At 38.0% G+C, this 15,740-nt stretch overlaps 2 protein-coding genes across 2 annotated transcripts in view; one reads left to right on the top strand and one right to left on the bottom strand.

Annotated features, from left to right (window-relative positions):
- Positions 1–1,622: 1,622 nt before the first annotated feature.
- RMDN1 (regulator of microtubule dynamics 1) lies at positions 1,623–15,687 on the bottom strand. Its single transcript, XM_063172902.1, has 10 exons — positions 15,577–15,687; positions 14,858–14,969; positions 12,090–12,177; positions 10,973–11,132; positions 9,589–9,678; positions 8,912–8,967; positions 6,748–6,835; positions 5,171–5,201; positions 3,850–3,983; positions 1,623–1,823 (listed from the first exon to the last, which is right to left on the bottom strand). The coding sequence occupies exons 1-10, from the start codon at positions 15,685–15,687 to the stop codon at positions 1,785–1,787; spliced, it is 909 nt and encodes a 302-aa protein (XP_063028972.1). The 3' UTR covers positions 1,623–1,784.
- CPNE3 (copine 3) overlaps positions 15,378–15,740 on the top strand; it is a 29,536-nt gene continuing 29,173 nt past the window's right edge. Inside the window, exon 1 of the mRNA XM_063172892.1 lies at positions 15,378–15,492. The gene's annotated coding sequence lies outside the window, so the exon portion shown is untranslated. The remainder of the gene's footprint in view (positions 15,493–15,740) is intronic.

Below are 15,740 nucleotides of genomic sequence, written 5' to 3'. Positions count from 1 at the left end.
GGATGTAGTTGTTTTATTGTTTTGGTAACTTCAGCTGTCCCATACCTGCAGTGGTTTTTCCTGGGGGTAAGGATTAGTAATCATGAAAAAACCAAATCCAGTAGCTTTCTGTCCCTGTGTATGACCTGTGAATTGGTGTCAAGTGCCTGACTGAAAGAATGACTGGAGAAAAAGAAAGCAAAATAATACACCTGTGTGCATGTGTGTACAATACTGGCATTTTCTGGGAATTTCAGATAGACTGTGTTGTATTTTTTTCTTTTCCCACTTGAATTCCCCATATTTCACCTATACTTGGGGAGAGTAAGACAGCAAAAAGAGGGAAGGCAGCAATGGTTGGAGATCAGACCAGGGAAGTAATACGACTTGAAGGAGCTGTTGTGTAGTTTATGGGTTTTGTTGCTTCCTTTCTTTCTGCAACTGAGCTGCTTTTCACTACACACTTCACAGCTGTTACTTTGGATATTCTTCCTTTGTGCAGCAGTAGAAAAGGCACCTAAATAAAGATGCCTCTGCCACAAAGCTACTGGAAGCAACTATGCAGATGTTTTGGTAGAATATGAATGCACAAAATTCTCTCTCAAACACTCTATCACCCACCCTGAGACACTGTAACATAGAGGACTTCATTATGATGCTCTACTAATAGAAAAATAATAGTTACTTTATGGTAGTTGGGAAAACCCTGTTTTAACTGTAGTTTTGTGGCATCAGGCCCCAGATTCTCTCTCAATCATGAAATTTTACTACTGACTTAGCTTGGTTTGTTAGTCTAAGCAATTTATGCTGTTCTTCATCTTACTCCTAGAATTACAATACCCTTTCCTAGTATATTAAATACTAGGTATTTTCTAGTAATTTTATTTTTAGGCTGTTCTATTGAGAATACCACATGTTTGGTATTTCTTCATTCTTTGGTCCACTTTTTCTCTTGGGTAATTGGAATATATTGTTTGGCTGGACACCTATGACTTCGTATTTCTGATGAAAATTCCTGCCAACACAGTAGAAGGACCAATAAGAAAGTTTTATGTCTACAAACAGAAGTCCATATCGTTCCACAGTAGTTACTGTCTAATGTACTGGGAGTGTATTTCTCCTGTTGTTACAGTCTAGGGTAAAGTGTGTGTGCTCAGCAGACATTTATAGCCACTAAATCATCACAAAGCTTCTCACTGCACGTGCTGGTATCACCCATAAAGGGATTTTCTTAGATGTTCCCTACTTGTTCTTTTTTCCTTCATTTTTTATTTTAAACCACAACACTTTCTGCAAAGTCAAACACTAGCATTTAAGAGCATTGGAATTAAGATAGTGCAGCCTTAATAATAAATCTGTAGGAGTATCTATTACTCTTGAAGGCCATTGAACCTCACAAGAAAACACTGTAGAAAAAACCTGCAAGATTATAATTATGTCATCACCCTGTCCCTCCTTTCTTTAAACTAATGCTAGTCACATTTCTTATTATTTCTCATAAATAACTTGTAGTTTAGAAGTGTAAAAAACTTAATTTAAACCCCAGGCTATCACTCTCCCAGCCTTTTCTGTCTAACTATTGACCCTGCTTGTGAATGAAGACCCCTTCATTCCCATGTAAATGAACACACAGGATCACATAATGAAACAGATCTTTCAGTTCAGATTTTAATAGAAATGAGAGGGAGACAGAAGGTCTGAGCTGTACTTTTAGTAACAGCTTCAGTAAACTGAAGTAGTATTTGGGGCCTTTTTCCTATGCTGCTGAAACCTGAGGCACTTACTTCCCATTATCTTGTTTCTTCTTATATAGAATTAAGCAGCTCCAAAGCTTCTTTCTGCACCTGAAAGAAATAAATGTAACATAACAGTCCCAGATAGTTACAGTCTCTTCTAGCAAAACTTCCCCCAAAAGTACCCAAATGTTTCCCTGCAGCTGTGACAGTCCTAGGACAAGTCATTTTTCTTCCGTAGTTTAAGATGCTCAATACTTGAAATATGAATCAGAATAAATCACTTAAGCCAGTGTCTTCAGTGTCATTCACTTAATACATAAATGAAGTTTATTTGTGTTGAATACAGACACTAGTTCTTGATTTGCTGCAGTCCAATAGGAGCATGCAGGAAACTGTCCTACCTCTGACCATGCCAAACCAGCCTAGGGATTTCAACACTTTAGACAGCAACTAAGAAGTGAGACCATTTCTGAGGCTCTGTTTGCCTAAGGTTTCCAGCTAAAACCTAGTAAAATTTTAATATGGTCTCCAACATTCATATTAAAACACTCCCCAACAACAAACTGAACAGCAAAAAAATCTCAACACTCTCTTCTCCCTTTTTAAACCACAAAAAATCTCCATCCCAACAATGGTAATGACATAGTAAGCCATGCAGACAGTGTAAGCCAGAAAACCTCTGAGTATCTGGGGTAACAAATGTTCAGAAAACCTAGTTATGCTGAAACAAGATTCAAATGTCTTTGCACAGGCCAGTTCCCTTCATAGTGGACTACCAAGTCTAGTTCCCAATGAATTTTGCATTTAACACCCAGAGAATGGAGAGAATGCTGCCTTTCTCAGTTCAGCAGCTCTGCACCCCTCTAAGAGATTAAGAAATAGATGTCAGTACCAGGAGGCCACAAGTAGCTGAAGCAGATCAGTGGTTTAACAACTTGGCCACTGCACAAAATACACTCCTGACTATACTTTTTGAATGGTTCCTAAAGAAAAACAAGTATTTGGGATCACTGGTTTCATGTGTGCCTCTGGCTACTAGTAACTGTCAGAAGAACTGACCAATTCCTTACACACCTGAGACCACTACTCCTTTAGGCTATTAAATTCCTAAACATTGTGCAAGGCACTGGAGGAATGCAAGACTTGTTTTTCCAGTCAAAGATGTTACTAAAGGAACTCAGTTTTGGAAGAAACAGTTTCAGGCTTACTAGCAAGTGTACAGAGGGATTCTGAAACACTGTCTCAGTAGTGTTTTTTTCTGAGGTGTGAAATGCAAAATCCTACCAAAGTATTTCTTATGTTGGACATTCACAGTGCTGCATCTCAACTGCAGCTTTAATGCTAAATGAAATAGAGGTCAATCAACCATAAAAAAGTCAAATGCAAATTGAGGCTTTGTTAGTTGTGATGCTAACAGGATTGTTTCTGAAAGGTAACTGCAATTGCATTGGTTTATACTAAATGCACTATCAGGTATGAACAAGTCCAATGGATTACCTCTCTTGTAAGTTCTTTGAATGTTTAGGTAGGAAGCAGATGCCTACCCTCCCAACCAAAATCCTTCTGCAGAGTTTCAAAGCGTAATTAAGTGACTCATGACATCTAGCACTGGAGATCTGCTGTCAAAGATACATTACCTTCATTTGTCTTACTCAAATCATCTGAATCTCTCCCTAGGGGCCTGGAAAGGACTGCAATGTTAAAGTTTTGTTACATCTGGGTTTTTTCTTCCTTGTGTTCCCATGATTGTGAGCTATTCCAAAATGTAATTCCTACCTTACCCATTTCAGGCACATGAAAGGTGATTCTGTGTTCACACAGAAACAGGTAGTGAGGTGCCTGTGTGACCTTCAGTAACACAGCTAAGGCTGGGTTGTTGTTGGCACAATAGAACGACCATGAAGAAGAAAGGGTAACAGTTCTCTGCTATGAATAAAACAGAGTATTTCCAACCACAGTTTCCAGAGGTGGCTAGTAACATACTAGAATTTTTTTAGTGCTGATGTGATTCTGAGTTAAAGGGTGCTGAACTATAAGTTGCCCTGAGTTACTTTTATAAGACATTCCACTGCCATGATGTCATACATATTGGATACAATATATGATTGTATGATCACAGTTCTTAACTTCCCACCTGTTTGTCCTCCTCTGTCTGTGCAGGATACTCCTTTGCTTTGCTTAACCACAGAAGAGCCATTTTCTTATTGTTTAACTTCAAGTATGTTTTCCCCAAAAAGAGCAAATTTTTGCTGTAGAAATTTGGATCAGCTGCATAGAGACAGAAGAAAAGCTTCAGATGAGAATTAGCAGCATATTATACTTTGATACTTGTTTTAGAAAACATGGTTTGGCTTTGGATAAGAAGGAAGTAAATGTAAAACTTTCACTTGTTAGATTTTTTTTTCTTCTCATAAACAATTATATTAATTAGCAGCTTGCTAGTTAATATACTAAATGACACTAGATTCCTCAGAGAGAGCAAAGCAGTGAGCTTAAAGCACAACAGCTTTGCTGTGCAGGTTTTGGGCTTTTCTGGACTTAGGAGGTACAACAGGCAATGCAACCAGCTTAGCAGGTATAGGCAAGGGAAAATGGGGCACATTTGCTAGCACATACAGACACCAGCTTAATTTTTGCTGTGCAGAAGAAACATTTTTTAAGGAGAGATTTTAACCTTGCTTTTATAAAGCACCATTCCCTATTAAAAACTAATCTTGCCTGCTGTTCATATTTACAGCACAGGCTTTCTCTATTGCTGGATTTAAGGTCAGGTTTTGAAACATATGGAGGTGTTTTGGAGGCAAATTTTGAGATGAAGTTCACTGTTCCAGTTCACAGCTGCATTACCTGACACTCGGGAAGACACACTATGAGCCTTTCCTCTAATCTTCAATAACTTAACTATGTACAAATCTTTCATAGAACACTGTCCTCCCTTGTCTTCCTTTATCTTTCAGCTAGTGAGTTTTGCTTATGGCTTCACTCCTGGAGAAATAACACGTTCATATTTTATTTTAAATCATGTGCACAGTTTAACTGTCAGATTGGCATAATACCTTCTGAAATAATAAAAAGTCTGCTTTTTCTGTTTTCTATTTAGAATACAGAGGATTTTTGAACTCTAAGAAAATTCTGAAAAAGTAACACAGAATTCCCTTTTTTGATTTCTGCTGCCTCCCTGTATTCCTGTTGAATTCCTTAGGGAAGAGTACTTTATTCTCAGGAAGGTATGAATTTCACTTTGGTATTTATACTAGATGTGTAACATACTGATAAAATATTGCAATGTAAGAGCTCAGTGTGCTGAGGGGCACACCACATTTATCACCTGATCATATTATACTGTTTTGGGTTTGGTGACTACAGTTACTAAGGTAATACTGACAGCTAGAGGTCTGCTGGAAGTCATCAATCCTAAAATATATTTTTCAGTCAAAATGAGCCACAGGTCTTACCTTCTTCTGCCATGTGGAAGTAACGAAGAGCCTGTAAAACACAAAGTTGTATTCTTTAAAGTGGAGAATAAACTCAACACAATAGTCAAACTAAAGTCTTATGCACATACCTGAAGGAGTTCCTATCCACGATATTATTTTTATTAATTCAGCATGCTACTGATGTCCAATTAGATTTGACATCATCTCAAAAGAACTAGTACTTACCCAACTATCCCCCTACTACTTTTTCCCTAAGCATAGTACCTCCTATTTGTTCCTATCAAACTGGATTGTGTTTTTCCAATTCAACTTGTCAAGATAAATTTTGGATTTTGTTTGTACTATCCAGCACATCTGCAGTTTTCTCCATCTATTTCTCATGTATAAATTTAATAGATGAAAAAAATCTTATGATTTGGGTCATTAATAAATACTGGAGAGAGAACTGACTCCCACAATGCACCAGTCAGTAACCTCTCCTGCATAAGGATAAACATCTGTGATATCTACACATTTTCCATAAGTTTCCCATCCAAAATTTCAGTCCATCCCTACCTTTTCCGAATGGTAGCAGGGGGAGGAAAAAAGCTCTCACAGAACTTGAAAGTATGGATGTATCTACAAAACAGTTTTTGTACTGAAACTGCAGAAATCTTACCAGTACAAGTTTACTTCTTCAGCAAATTTAAGTGCTACAGAACTGAATGCTGGGACTGGCATTATTCTGGCAATATTTGAAATCCTGGCTGACGCTTTGTATTCTTCTGAGAGTGGTTTTTCAGGAAAACTTACAGGCTTGACATTCCATTAAAGAGTTTTATTTCTTTTTCAAATAGCTCTTAATTTGTTTTTTGTGTAACAGCAAGCAGCCTGCCCACCCTCACTTTAAGAGAACAAAAGAGTTATTGGTTGCTCTAAACAAACAAAGATTAAAACAGCTGCACCAGTTTTTTCTATTACCAATTTAATTGTCAAGCTTCTATATATGTATGGGTGTTTAAATAAGACGCACACTGGTACTATTTTAAAGGATTAACATCTTGTTAGTATGTTGTAGGGTATATGGCAGCAAGAATGTTCATGGAAAAGAGGAACAAAAGTACTTTCAAGTGAAAAAAGCCCCACACCACATGTGGCCAGAGAATTAAAGGGTATTTGTTCATCTTAAGTAACAAAGCGAGCTGTTGCTTTTTGCATTTAATATAAGGGGACAAATTCTGTTAACTAGCAAATAGGTGCATGGCATAACACCACCATAAAAATCATCAGCACTGGACTAGTACAGGCAGTTATCTCCAACAGGGCACAACAGTAAGTACAAGCTAAGTTACACATAGTTTATTATTTTCTCATGCAAAAACTACCAAAAAATTTTACACTATTCTGTATGTGCTACAGCTGAAGAAAATTAAAGGTTTTTATGTTTTTAGATACCTTTCACTCTCATGTTCTCATTTTATTATTGACAGTTGTAAACTCACAACTCCATGCCTATTGCATAATCTGAGGTCAGTTTTTGTCAGGAAAATAAGTACAAAGTGTAACATCAGCTTTGTGGGGGGAATAACCATCTGTGAAATATTTTCATACTCTACCTCTTGAAATGTGGAAGTTGGTGGTGTGGCAAACAGTGTTGCAGCTATTTTTCTTTGGTACCATGGCATCTCAGCAAAAGAGTAACACCTGAAGGAAAAAGCAACATTTATATCTACCCTTCACATTTCACTTGTTTTCAAACAACAGTCTCAGAATTGTTGTTGGACATAAAAACTGGATGTCCTAATTGTTGGTGCCAAGAGTCAAAACTGCAGACACACTGCAAGTTCTATAAGCATGTTCTTACACCTATAAACAAAAATACAAGATGCCTGAAGCTGCTACTAAAGAAGTTTTGGTGTGTCTTTTACTGGGAACTAACTACATTAGCTAAAACTGGAACAATTACTAAGAATGAAACAGATTTTGAGCTTGAATGATTTTCATGATTTATTTATATTTTGTTCTAATGTATTTGCAAAAGCAACACAACTGAATAATGTCATTGCCTTACCTCAACACTACTTTGCTTTTCTCAATTATTTATATAAAGTAGATCTGCAGTACATTCCTGAGACTCTGATCTATAAGAATGAAAATAAATTCAAGAATCAAACCACTGTGCTCTAGGCTAAGCTATGCTTTGCTGGTTTTCTATCTACTAAATAACACAGGTAATCAATCAGTCACCTATCTTATTGGTGCTGGAAGGATTAAACATTTCTATTGAAGCATTTCAAGTGCACTGAACATTCTGAGTGCAAACATTAAACAATGATATTCACTTTGGCAGCCTCCCACTATGAGATTACAATTGCTATTAACTGTGTAAAATAGAGCATTCTAGAGGAGATGAAAAATTAGTAACTGTAAATGTTTGGAGGAGAGGCAGGCAAGACATGGAATACACTGCTGGACTTGAAATGCTGTCATTAGATGTGCCTTACCAGAACAGATTTAGTCCTGAACAGATTAGAAAGAGAAGAGGGGAAATACTCAAGAACTGGCTGATACTAAATGCCAGTTTCAAATCAAGATGGCTCTGGAATTCAGTAAGGAATAGATTTAAATATACAACATGGGAATATTTTAGAGCCAAAAGCAGCATTAATCTAACATTTCTGATAATATTTTCTAATTTTCCTTGGGAACAATGTCTGAAGTACTCTCCAGAACAAGCTTCCTGTCTCAAAACGTACTTTGAGGCTTAGTCAGTTGGTAGCATGTACTTCTGCTTAAAAGTCTGGACTATTGCAATGGAAATCATGTGGGAATGAATGGTGGATTCCAAAGGTTCTGAACTAGTAAAAAACTCTGGAGCATTTATCATTATAATTTTCTTTGATACTTAGGATCAAAAAAAAACCATGGAAAAATTGACTGTGGGTTTTAGTAGTCTTTTAGGCTAAAAATACATTACCTTTCTTTATTTTCAATCTCTCAATCTTACAATAGAGATCTCTGGTAAATCAATGTGACATCTTTGGTCTTTTTCAGACAAATAAGCAAAAGTGCTGTCTAGAGTGTCTCACTAACATGTACAGGATATTGCTTTCCATCACACCACTTGCACAGAATACCCTGGGTTAGTATGGAAAGTTCTATTTCTAGTCCATTTACCTGCTATGTAACAGTAACTCTTAGTATCATTTTCACTGAGAAGTAAATTCAATTTCAATGATTTTTGGTTAATATATATGCATAATATATATGGTTAATAAATAAAGCTCCCTTTATTTAATATAACTTTTAAAATACTGTATCCTGACAGATAGTAAAAAAAAATATTTTCAGAATACATCTCATTTTTGATAGCTTTTCAGGGACTGTATTAAGTTGCAGCCATCACTGAAATTCAATGTAAAAGTCAGTGCTGAGTTTTGATCCCATTCATAATCCAGAAAAAAATGAGCAACTACTTGCTATCACTGATGCCCACTGTGGATTCCATGAAGCAAACTTAACATCTGCAAAAGGACTTTTTAGCAGTTCCATACAAATAAATTAAATAAACAATTATTTTTCATCTTTTACAACTGCATAAGAATTGCTAGACTTTTTCAAGGCATGACTTCCTATATCTGTTCAATATGTTTTCATGCTTGCATCAATTACAAGTACATTCTATATTATTCCAAGCAGTTCTGCAATTAATGCAAGATATTTTATACTCTTGCATTTTTCTGTGCCATGCACTAACTTTAGTTCGAAAATACATCTTACCAAATCCCTATAAGATGAATTGTTGTAGCATCTTTTGGATTCAGTTCAATGGCTCTCTGGTGTGGGAAGAAAAAAACAACACAATATGTAAAGAAGTCATTCTGACACATGGATTAAAATATATTTAAAAATAGGCTTGTTAGCATACCAGACTATGGTATGTAGAATTTCAAGGCAACACACCACTTACTCAGGGCACAACTTAATCAGCTCACCTCCAAAAGTCTGATGACACTGACAGATGTCTAGCACATCTCACTGCATTTGAGACTTGGCATGTCTAGATTTTGATATAACCTCTGGTGATATAAAATTAGTAGTTCTTCATCTTCTCCAGTATTTGTCCTTTACTGTTACATAATCCACAGTTAAAAGGACAGCCACACTGCCATTTCTCAATATCACAGTTACAACTGATCTAGTCCTAAGAGGTGTCTAAAGCACTTTAGCTATTTCAAGACTCCCTTCTAAAGTGACTTAGTTAACTGCAGGACAGAATTTGTACTCCATGTTTCTGGGGCATTTCTGGAGCATATGTCACAGTAACCCAAAAACCAAAGTGCTACTAGGAAGTCTGAAGAGAAGTATGCTTTCAATATTTCACCAAAAAATCAGTTACCAGCTGTCACACAATATACATACACATTAATCTTGTCATATGCAAAAAACTGCATTACCTGGAAATGCTCTTTGATGATAATTGCATTTCCAATTTTAGTCTTGATTCCTTCATAGTCCCCAACATCACTGAGGCAAATTCCATACCACTGTAATTCAAATAAGAAGAAAACATTTAATACAGCACTATATTAACAGTACCCTTTAAAAAACTTCCAAGCAGAACAGCTGCCACTGCCACAAACAACCACCAGCAGTGCTGCAGTTCATGTTTATTTCATTAAGTTGCTGCTAAATGGTTCATTTTGTTACACTCCCACATTTTCCCCAAGTTGGTTTTTCCATCCCTTAAAGCTGTCCCGCAAGAATTCCCCTCCCTTTGTTCCAGTCTCCTCCCTGCCTGTCAAGGTAACCCTGCCAATGACCCCTGGGCCAATCCCTGATTGAAACCCCACTTAGAAATCCCCTCATCCATTGGCCCATGTGACCTTTCCCTCTTCCCTCTCCTCCCCCTGTCCTGACTGGTCCCACAGTGTTGATGTAATCCCCTCACTCCTCCCCTGAGGATTCCCTATTGGTTAACTGTTTGTATCCACCCCCTGAACAAAACCCCTTCCATATGAGGACAAGGCGCTCTTTTCATCCTGCTTCCTCCACCTGGAATAAACTTTCCCAGTGGAACCTCAAGACAAAGAGTCTCCTCCTTCCTTCTTCACCTGGTCCCTGCTGTGGCTGTAGCAGTGTGCACTGTAGAGTTTGCAGCTCTTTAGGTTCAGCTGTGGGCAAATCCCAGTCCCCAGCTGTTCCCCACTCCTGTTGTGGCTACTGGAGTGTACAGAGCCAGCCCAGGTTCTGGCAAGCTTCAGCAAAGCAGTAAGAATTTGTTGTGAACAGCTTGATCAACATCAGAGCAAGCCGCTGGTCTGCAGTCTGCATGTGTAAAGGGAATTAATGTCCTCTCCTGATCCAAGATACCAAGGCAAGTTACTACATTTTGCTGCCTCTTTGCCTGTGAGAAAAGCAGCACACACAAACCCCCCCCCCTGCAAAAAAAATGGGGGGCAGAATGTAGCCAGGGCCTGAAATATTTCCAGTGAAACTCTACAGAGCCCAGAAAAGGCAAGCTGAATGTGTGACATACAACATTTCAACATTTTTAAGGCGAAGTTGGGATAGGAGGAGCTGATTTCATCAGCTGTTATCACCCTGACCAGTCACTTCTTTCCATGGTCCTGCACTGAAAGTTTCTGCTTCCCTAGAGGAAGTTTACCTGGAAAAGTCTGAACTCAGATCTTCCAAAAACTTCAGGAAGAATTAGAAGTCTCATTCATTCTCAACTGAAAAGCTAAATTATGCTAAAGTTTCCTCAAACAGCACAATGACATTTGTTCTATTTTCTGTAAGCAGAAATCAACAAGATTTCTGTTATTTTGCAAGGCTCACCTTGTGCGCTGCAAAATTTGATTCGTTTCTTTCCAGTGCCTTTTTTGCATACTCAAGGGAGTCATATGTCAGTTTTTTCTTCTCCTCTGCAGAAGTACTACCAAGCTGAGCCAGATCCCGTGATGACCGTGCCAGCCGCCATAACAACTCTGCATCATCGCTGGTTAGGAACAGAAACACTGATTTTTTAAAGCAATCAGAGAAACAAAGAAAACAAGGAATATTTTAAAGTGTATCTCAAGTGGGTGATAGGACAACAGTGAATCATCTGTCATGCTATGCTATGGACAACTCCAAGGCAACAAACAGCAAATGAAAGCCCACTATTACAGACTGTCTGACAGTACCTTTGGCTGCCATTCTGGTCTGCAAAGCAAACACATCTGCAGGAAAGGTTTTTGTTTTCTCCAAAAAAAAGACAGATTTAAGAAACCCCAATGGTACCACTCAAAACACCAGAAGGAAAAAGAGGGATACTCTCTTCTTAGCTAGATGGTATTTTTTCCAGCACTCTGCTGATTTGTATTGATGTCTACTTGGAATACTTAAATTATTATGTGTTTTATTTTCCTTCTAATTGTATTCAAATTATTAAATTCTTCCTAGAAAAACAGTGGAAAAACCACAGATTAGCTGTACCACCAGCACATAAACCTGTACCTGAATATATATAAATATATATTTATTTATATCATTTACCAAATGGTGTATTGTAGGTTACAGTCCAAGCTTATGGATCTTAAGTTTCATTTTGTTAACATACTGCTTTGGAACAGTGATTACACTTCATTATACTTTAGATAACTACCACTGGCTTACTAATTTAATAGAGACTTTAATATCTTTCAGAATTTTGCAGTGTATTCTAAGGGATTCTTAAAGTAATGAACAACCATGACTAAAAAACTTGAATGTTAACCCTCACCTTCTAGAACTATCAGTTCTTTCTTCATTCATTTTTCCATCAGGAGGAAAAAGATCACAAGTCCTTCCTTCCTACTTACTTAAGGGTGAAAAATAGGTTCTCCAGCATTCCACAATGAGTATATCAATTGAAAAACTGATACAGAAGAGCACAGAAAAGCAGCTACACTAATGTCCCAAGGCAATGAAGTACCTGTTTTTATGCTGAACCAGCAACCGATACAGCTTTTCAGTTTCTCCACTCCCATACAGGTAGTCTGCTTGTTCAATCACATCTTCCACTTATGAAGGAATTAAAATTGTGAAAACAGAAGAACGAATGGTAGGTAGTTAAGACATCATCACCAAAACATTTTAAAGCAAGACAACTTAGCTGAAAACAACGTAGCTCATTTTTAGGCCATCACTTCAAAGTTACAAGCACAGCAGGATTGAGTAAGCAGCATGCACAATGCACAACGAGGATGACAACTGGTGCCTCTCCAGTGAGACTACAACAGCTTTCAGCATGACAGCTTTGGCTGCTGGACAGATTTAACATCCCAAGGTGTCCTTCTCAGTGCATCAGACTACTAGAAATAAGTTATTTTTTAACTTGTGAAAATGGTAGAACAGAAAAAAAAAAGTATGGAAAACGGATGAGGAGAGCAAGTGCAGTACAGAGTTGAGAGTAACAAAGCCCCTTCATTAGTATATGTAAAGAATTTAAATCTTACAATAACAATGAAAAACCTTCAACTTTTAAAAATATTCTTCATTCTCAATATGGTTCCACAGTTTAGCCAGAACATTACTGCAGTTTGAGTGAGTCCTATTATTTACTCAGAAGCCAAAACAAAACATTGCTTAAAGGTTTTCTGACCGAAGTCCAAAGGATTTTCCCAAATACAATCCCAAAAAAGACAATCTACTGAAACTCCTGCGTGTTTAAGATACTAATAGCAAAAATAATTTTGAAAATCAGAATTCGCTTTCTAGAATATCAACTTATGAACTAAGTTTCATTATTTTTATGCTTTTTCCAGAAAATACTCTGAAACACAACAGTCGTGGGGAAATATAATTTCCACAACTGCATGAATATAATAATATATGAATAATATATAAATAAATATAGCACTTGGAACAGCATACAGGAAACAGAATTATCAAACACACACTATAGAGGATTATAGCGTGAACAAGGATAGAATTAGAAGGAGAAATACCCAAAGGGAAGCAGATGGGTAATTTTGTTGATGTATGTAAATGTACAGGAGAAGAACAAGCTTCAAGTTTACTCTTCTGCCAACATCAAAGCATTAAAAAAATAGCTGTTAAGTCAAAAGCCTTGTCTAATTTTTTACAGACCTACCTTTGCTTATTGTCTCTTTGGTGTTACTCCTGGGTCCATGATCAAACTCAGAAGTCAAAACATAAGTTCTAACCCCTTTCATAAAAATTAATCATGTTTATAAGGTTTTTTTTTCAAGTTGCCTGCTAAATATGGTAGCCAATTTAAAGTCAACACAGTTTTCTTTACAGAAGCAAAACATTGAAGGCAACTGAACACAAAAGCCTCCTCTTCAGCTTGAAAATATTCTAGAATATCAATCAGTGCATTCTGGATAATTTTTAACCTTGCTGTCTCTAAATGTCTTCTTTCAACCCTTTCAAAGATAAGATAATGGTCTATGTGGGCTTTGGATTTTAGTGTCCAAAATGAGCTTCATGGTACATCTTCAGTATGATCTTCACTAAATAGTTATGTTTGCTTGCTGACCTGAACACTACGAACATATCTAAAGACTAAATGCTCAGAACTCAAAACTTCTGAATGCATTTCCCACAAGGTGTTTAATGCAAATTATTATACTTTTATTACTTTAGAGTATTTTTCATGTATTTCTGTTTTATCCTTGTTTTTACCATATTTATCACATCTTTTATAGAAAGCCCATTAGCATTGCTTTTCTTGGCAATGTAAATGTCAGATTCATGTGGGAGCACTGAAAAGACCAACTAAGCAATGTTATTTATCTTTATGTTCCTCATGAGAAATGATGAATTCTTTATTCCTCATTATTATTATTTCTTAATTGTGTAGAGTAGCTACTTCAGATCTACTCACTGATACTCCTGCACATGAAACAGCTCCTTATCCTTTTAAAAATTTATTCTCTGAATTTTTATTTCTCTCTGCATAAACATCTAAGATCTTCCTCTTTTTCAGACACAGAGAAACAGGCTACCTGAACTGGCTACTACCTCAACTATGCAGTGAGCAAGCACCCAGTTCAGGCTCATTCTCCTTTCAGTAAGGCTTACTCTGAAATTCCTTATTTAGACAGGAAGTTTTAAGTCTGCAACAATATCCCCTTTTAAGATATTGTTACTGTCCTTCCCACAGTGAGTCTATTCTTATGCAAAGGATACAAAAAACATCTTACCACTTGTTAAATTGTTTTCTAGTCGGTAAAGCAAGGCTTTGCTTACTGCATTTTAGTGTTAGGGAGATAGAAGATATTTCTCAATTTTATATGAGGAGCTATCTTGGTATTGCTCAACTAGATTAAACAGAAATTACACAGTGTTCATACTGAAAATCTCAACTAGCTAAAATTTATAGAAATATATTAAGTTTTGCTCTGCATTCCTAACAGACCCATTAACACTTAATTAAAGAGTAAATAACAGTAATTAAAGATTGGGCAACCAATTAATTATTATCCACCTTGTGCATGTGTTCTATCCCTGACAGGATTAGCTACTAATCTGCTTTCAGTTATACTAATCACTTGTTGAAGTGCTACCACATCACCCATAACCAATTCAAAAGCATCCTATCATGGAATGACACTGCATGCAGTCTTAATGGAAAAAATCAAAAGCATTACACCATTTTCCTCTATAATTCTGGTACTAAAAATTTTATATTTCATATCAGAATACCCAATATACTTCAAAATTAGAAAATATTACCTTTGAAGCTTGCATGAACCTCAGCAAAGCCAGAAATCAGTTTATGAGCTTCATAAACCAAAAAGGAGCCAGTTGAAAGCACAACTCCTCTCTGAAGGTTTTTCCTAAGCACCTGCGTAGGATCATAAGATAAGATATTAATGAACATTATCACTCCGAGTCAAAAAAGGTTTTTCTTGTCTGTATCACGGGTTATATTTCAGATTCTGAGCAAAAAAAAAGACTTTACAATTTTAAAAAAATCTTCATAATACAAAATGTCACTTCATCAAGCAAGGATTTGAAGCATATTCACCAGAAGCTCACGATTACGCCTGAAAACGAACAGAGCACTAGACTGGACACAAACCGTGAGTACGGAGCAAACACAAGGTTTGAAGCAAAAATCAAATGCGTACTGCTCAAACGAGCCCAGGGCTGTTTTCGCACAAACAAACCATTCCTTCGCTACGCCCCGCGGTGCCGGAGCCTCCGCCCGCCTCCCTCCTGCCGCGGGGGCGAGCGGCGGCCACACCCGTGGGAATCGGAGTGGATTCGGCTGGAAGAGGCCTCTGGATCACCGAGTCCAACCTCCGAGCGAACCCCACCCGGCACTGAGCACCACGTTCGGTCTTCCCCAAACGCCTCCAGGCTCGGTGACTCCCCAGCCCCCGGGCAGCGCATTCCAAGCAGTCCCTGGAAGCGGCCGCGCTCCCCGCATCGAGCGGCACCCCGGCTACCTGAGTCCCCCGGCCGCGGGGGCCGCCCATCGCCTCTCGCCGGAGCGCGGTCCCCAGGCCGGCGGGGCCGCGGCGGAAGGGCCGCGCCAGCGCCGCCATGAGCGCCGCCATCGCCGCTGCCAGCACCGCCCCCCGCCTGCGGAGGAGCCGCTCCGCTCCGCCCC

Source organism: Melospiza melodia, chromosome 1, assembly GCF_035770615.1.
Source record: "Melospiza melodia melodia isolate bMelMel2 chromosome 1, bMelMel2.pri, whole genome shotgun sequence".
Lineage (NCBI taxonomy): Eukaryota > Metazoa > Chordata > Aves > Passeriformes > Passerellidae > Melospiza > Melospiza melodia.
Note: the sequence above shows the minus strand (reverse complement) of the source record. Positions and strands in the feature narration are given on the sequence as shown.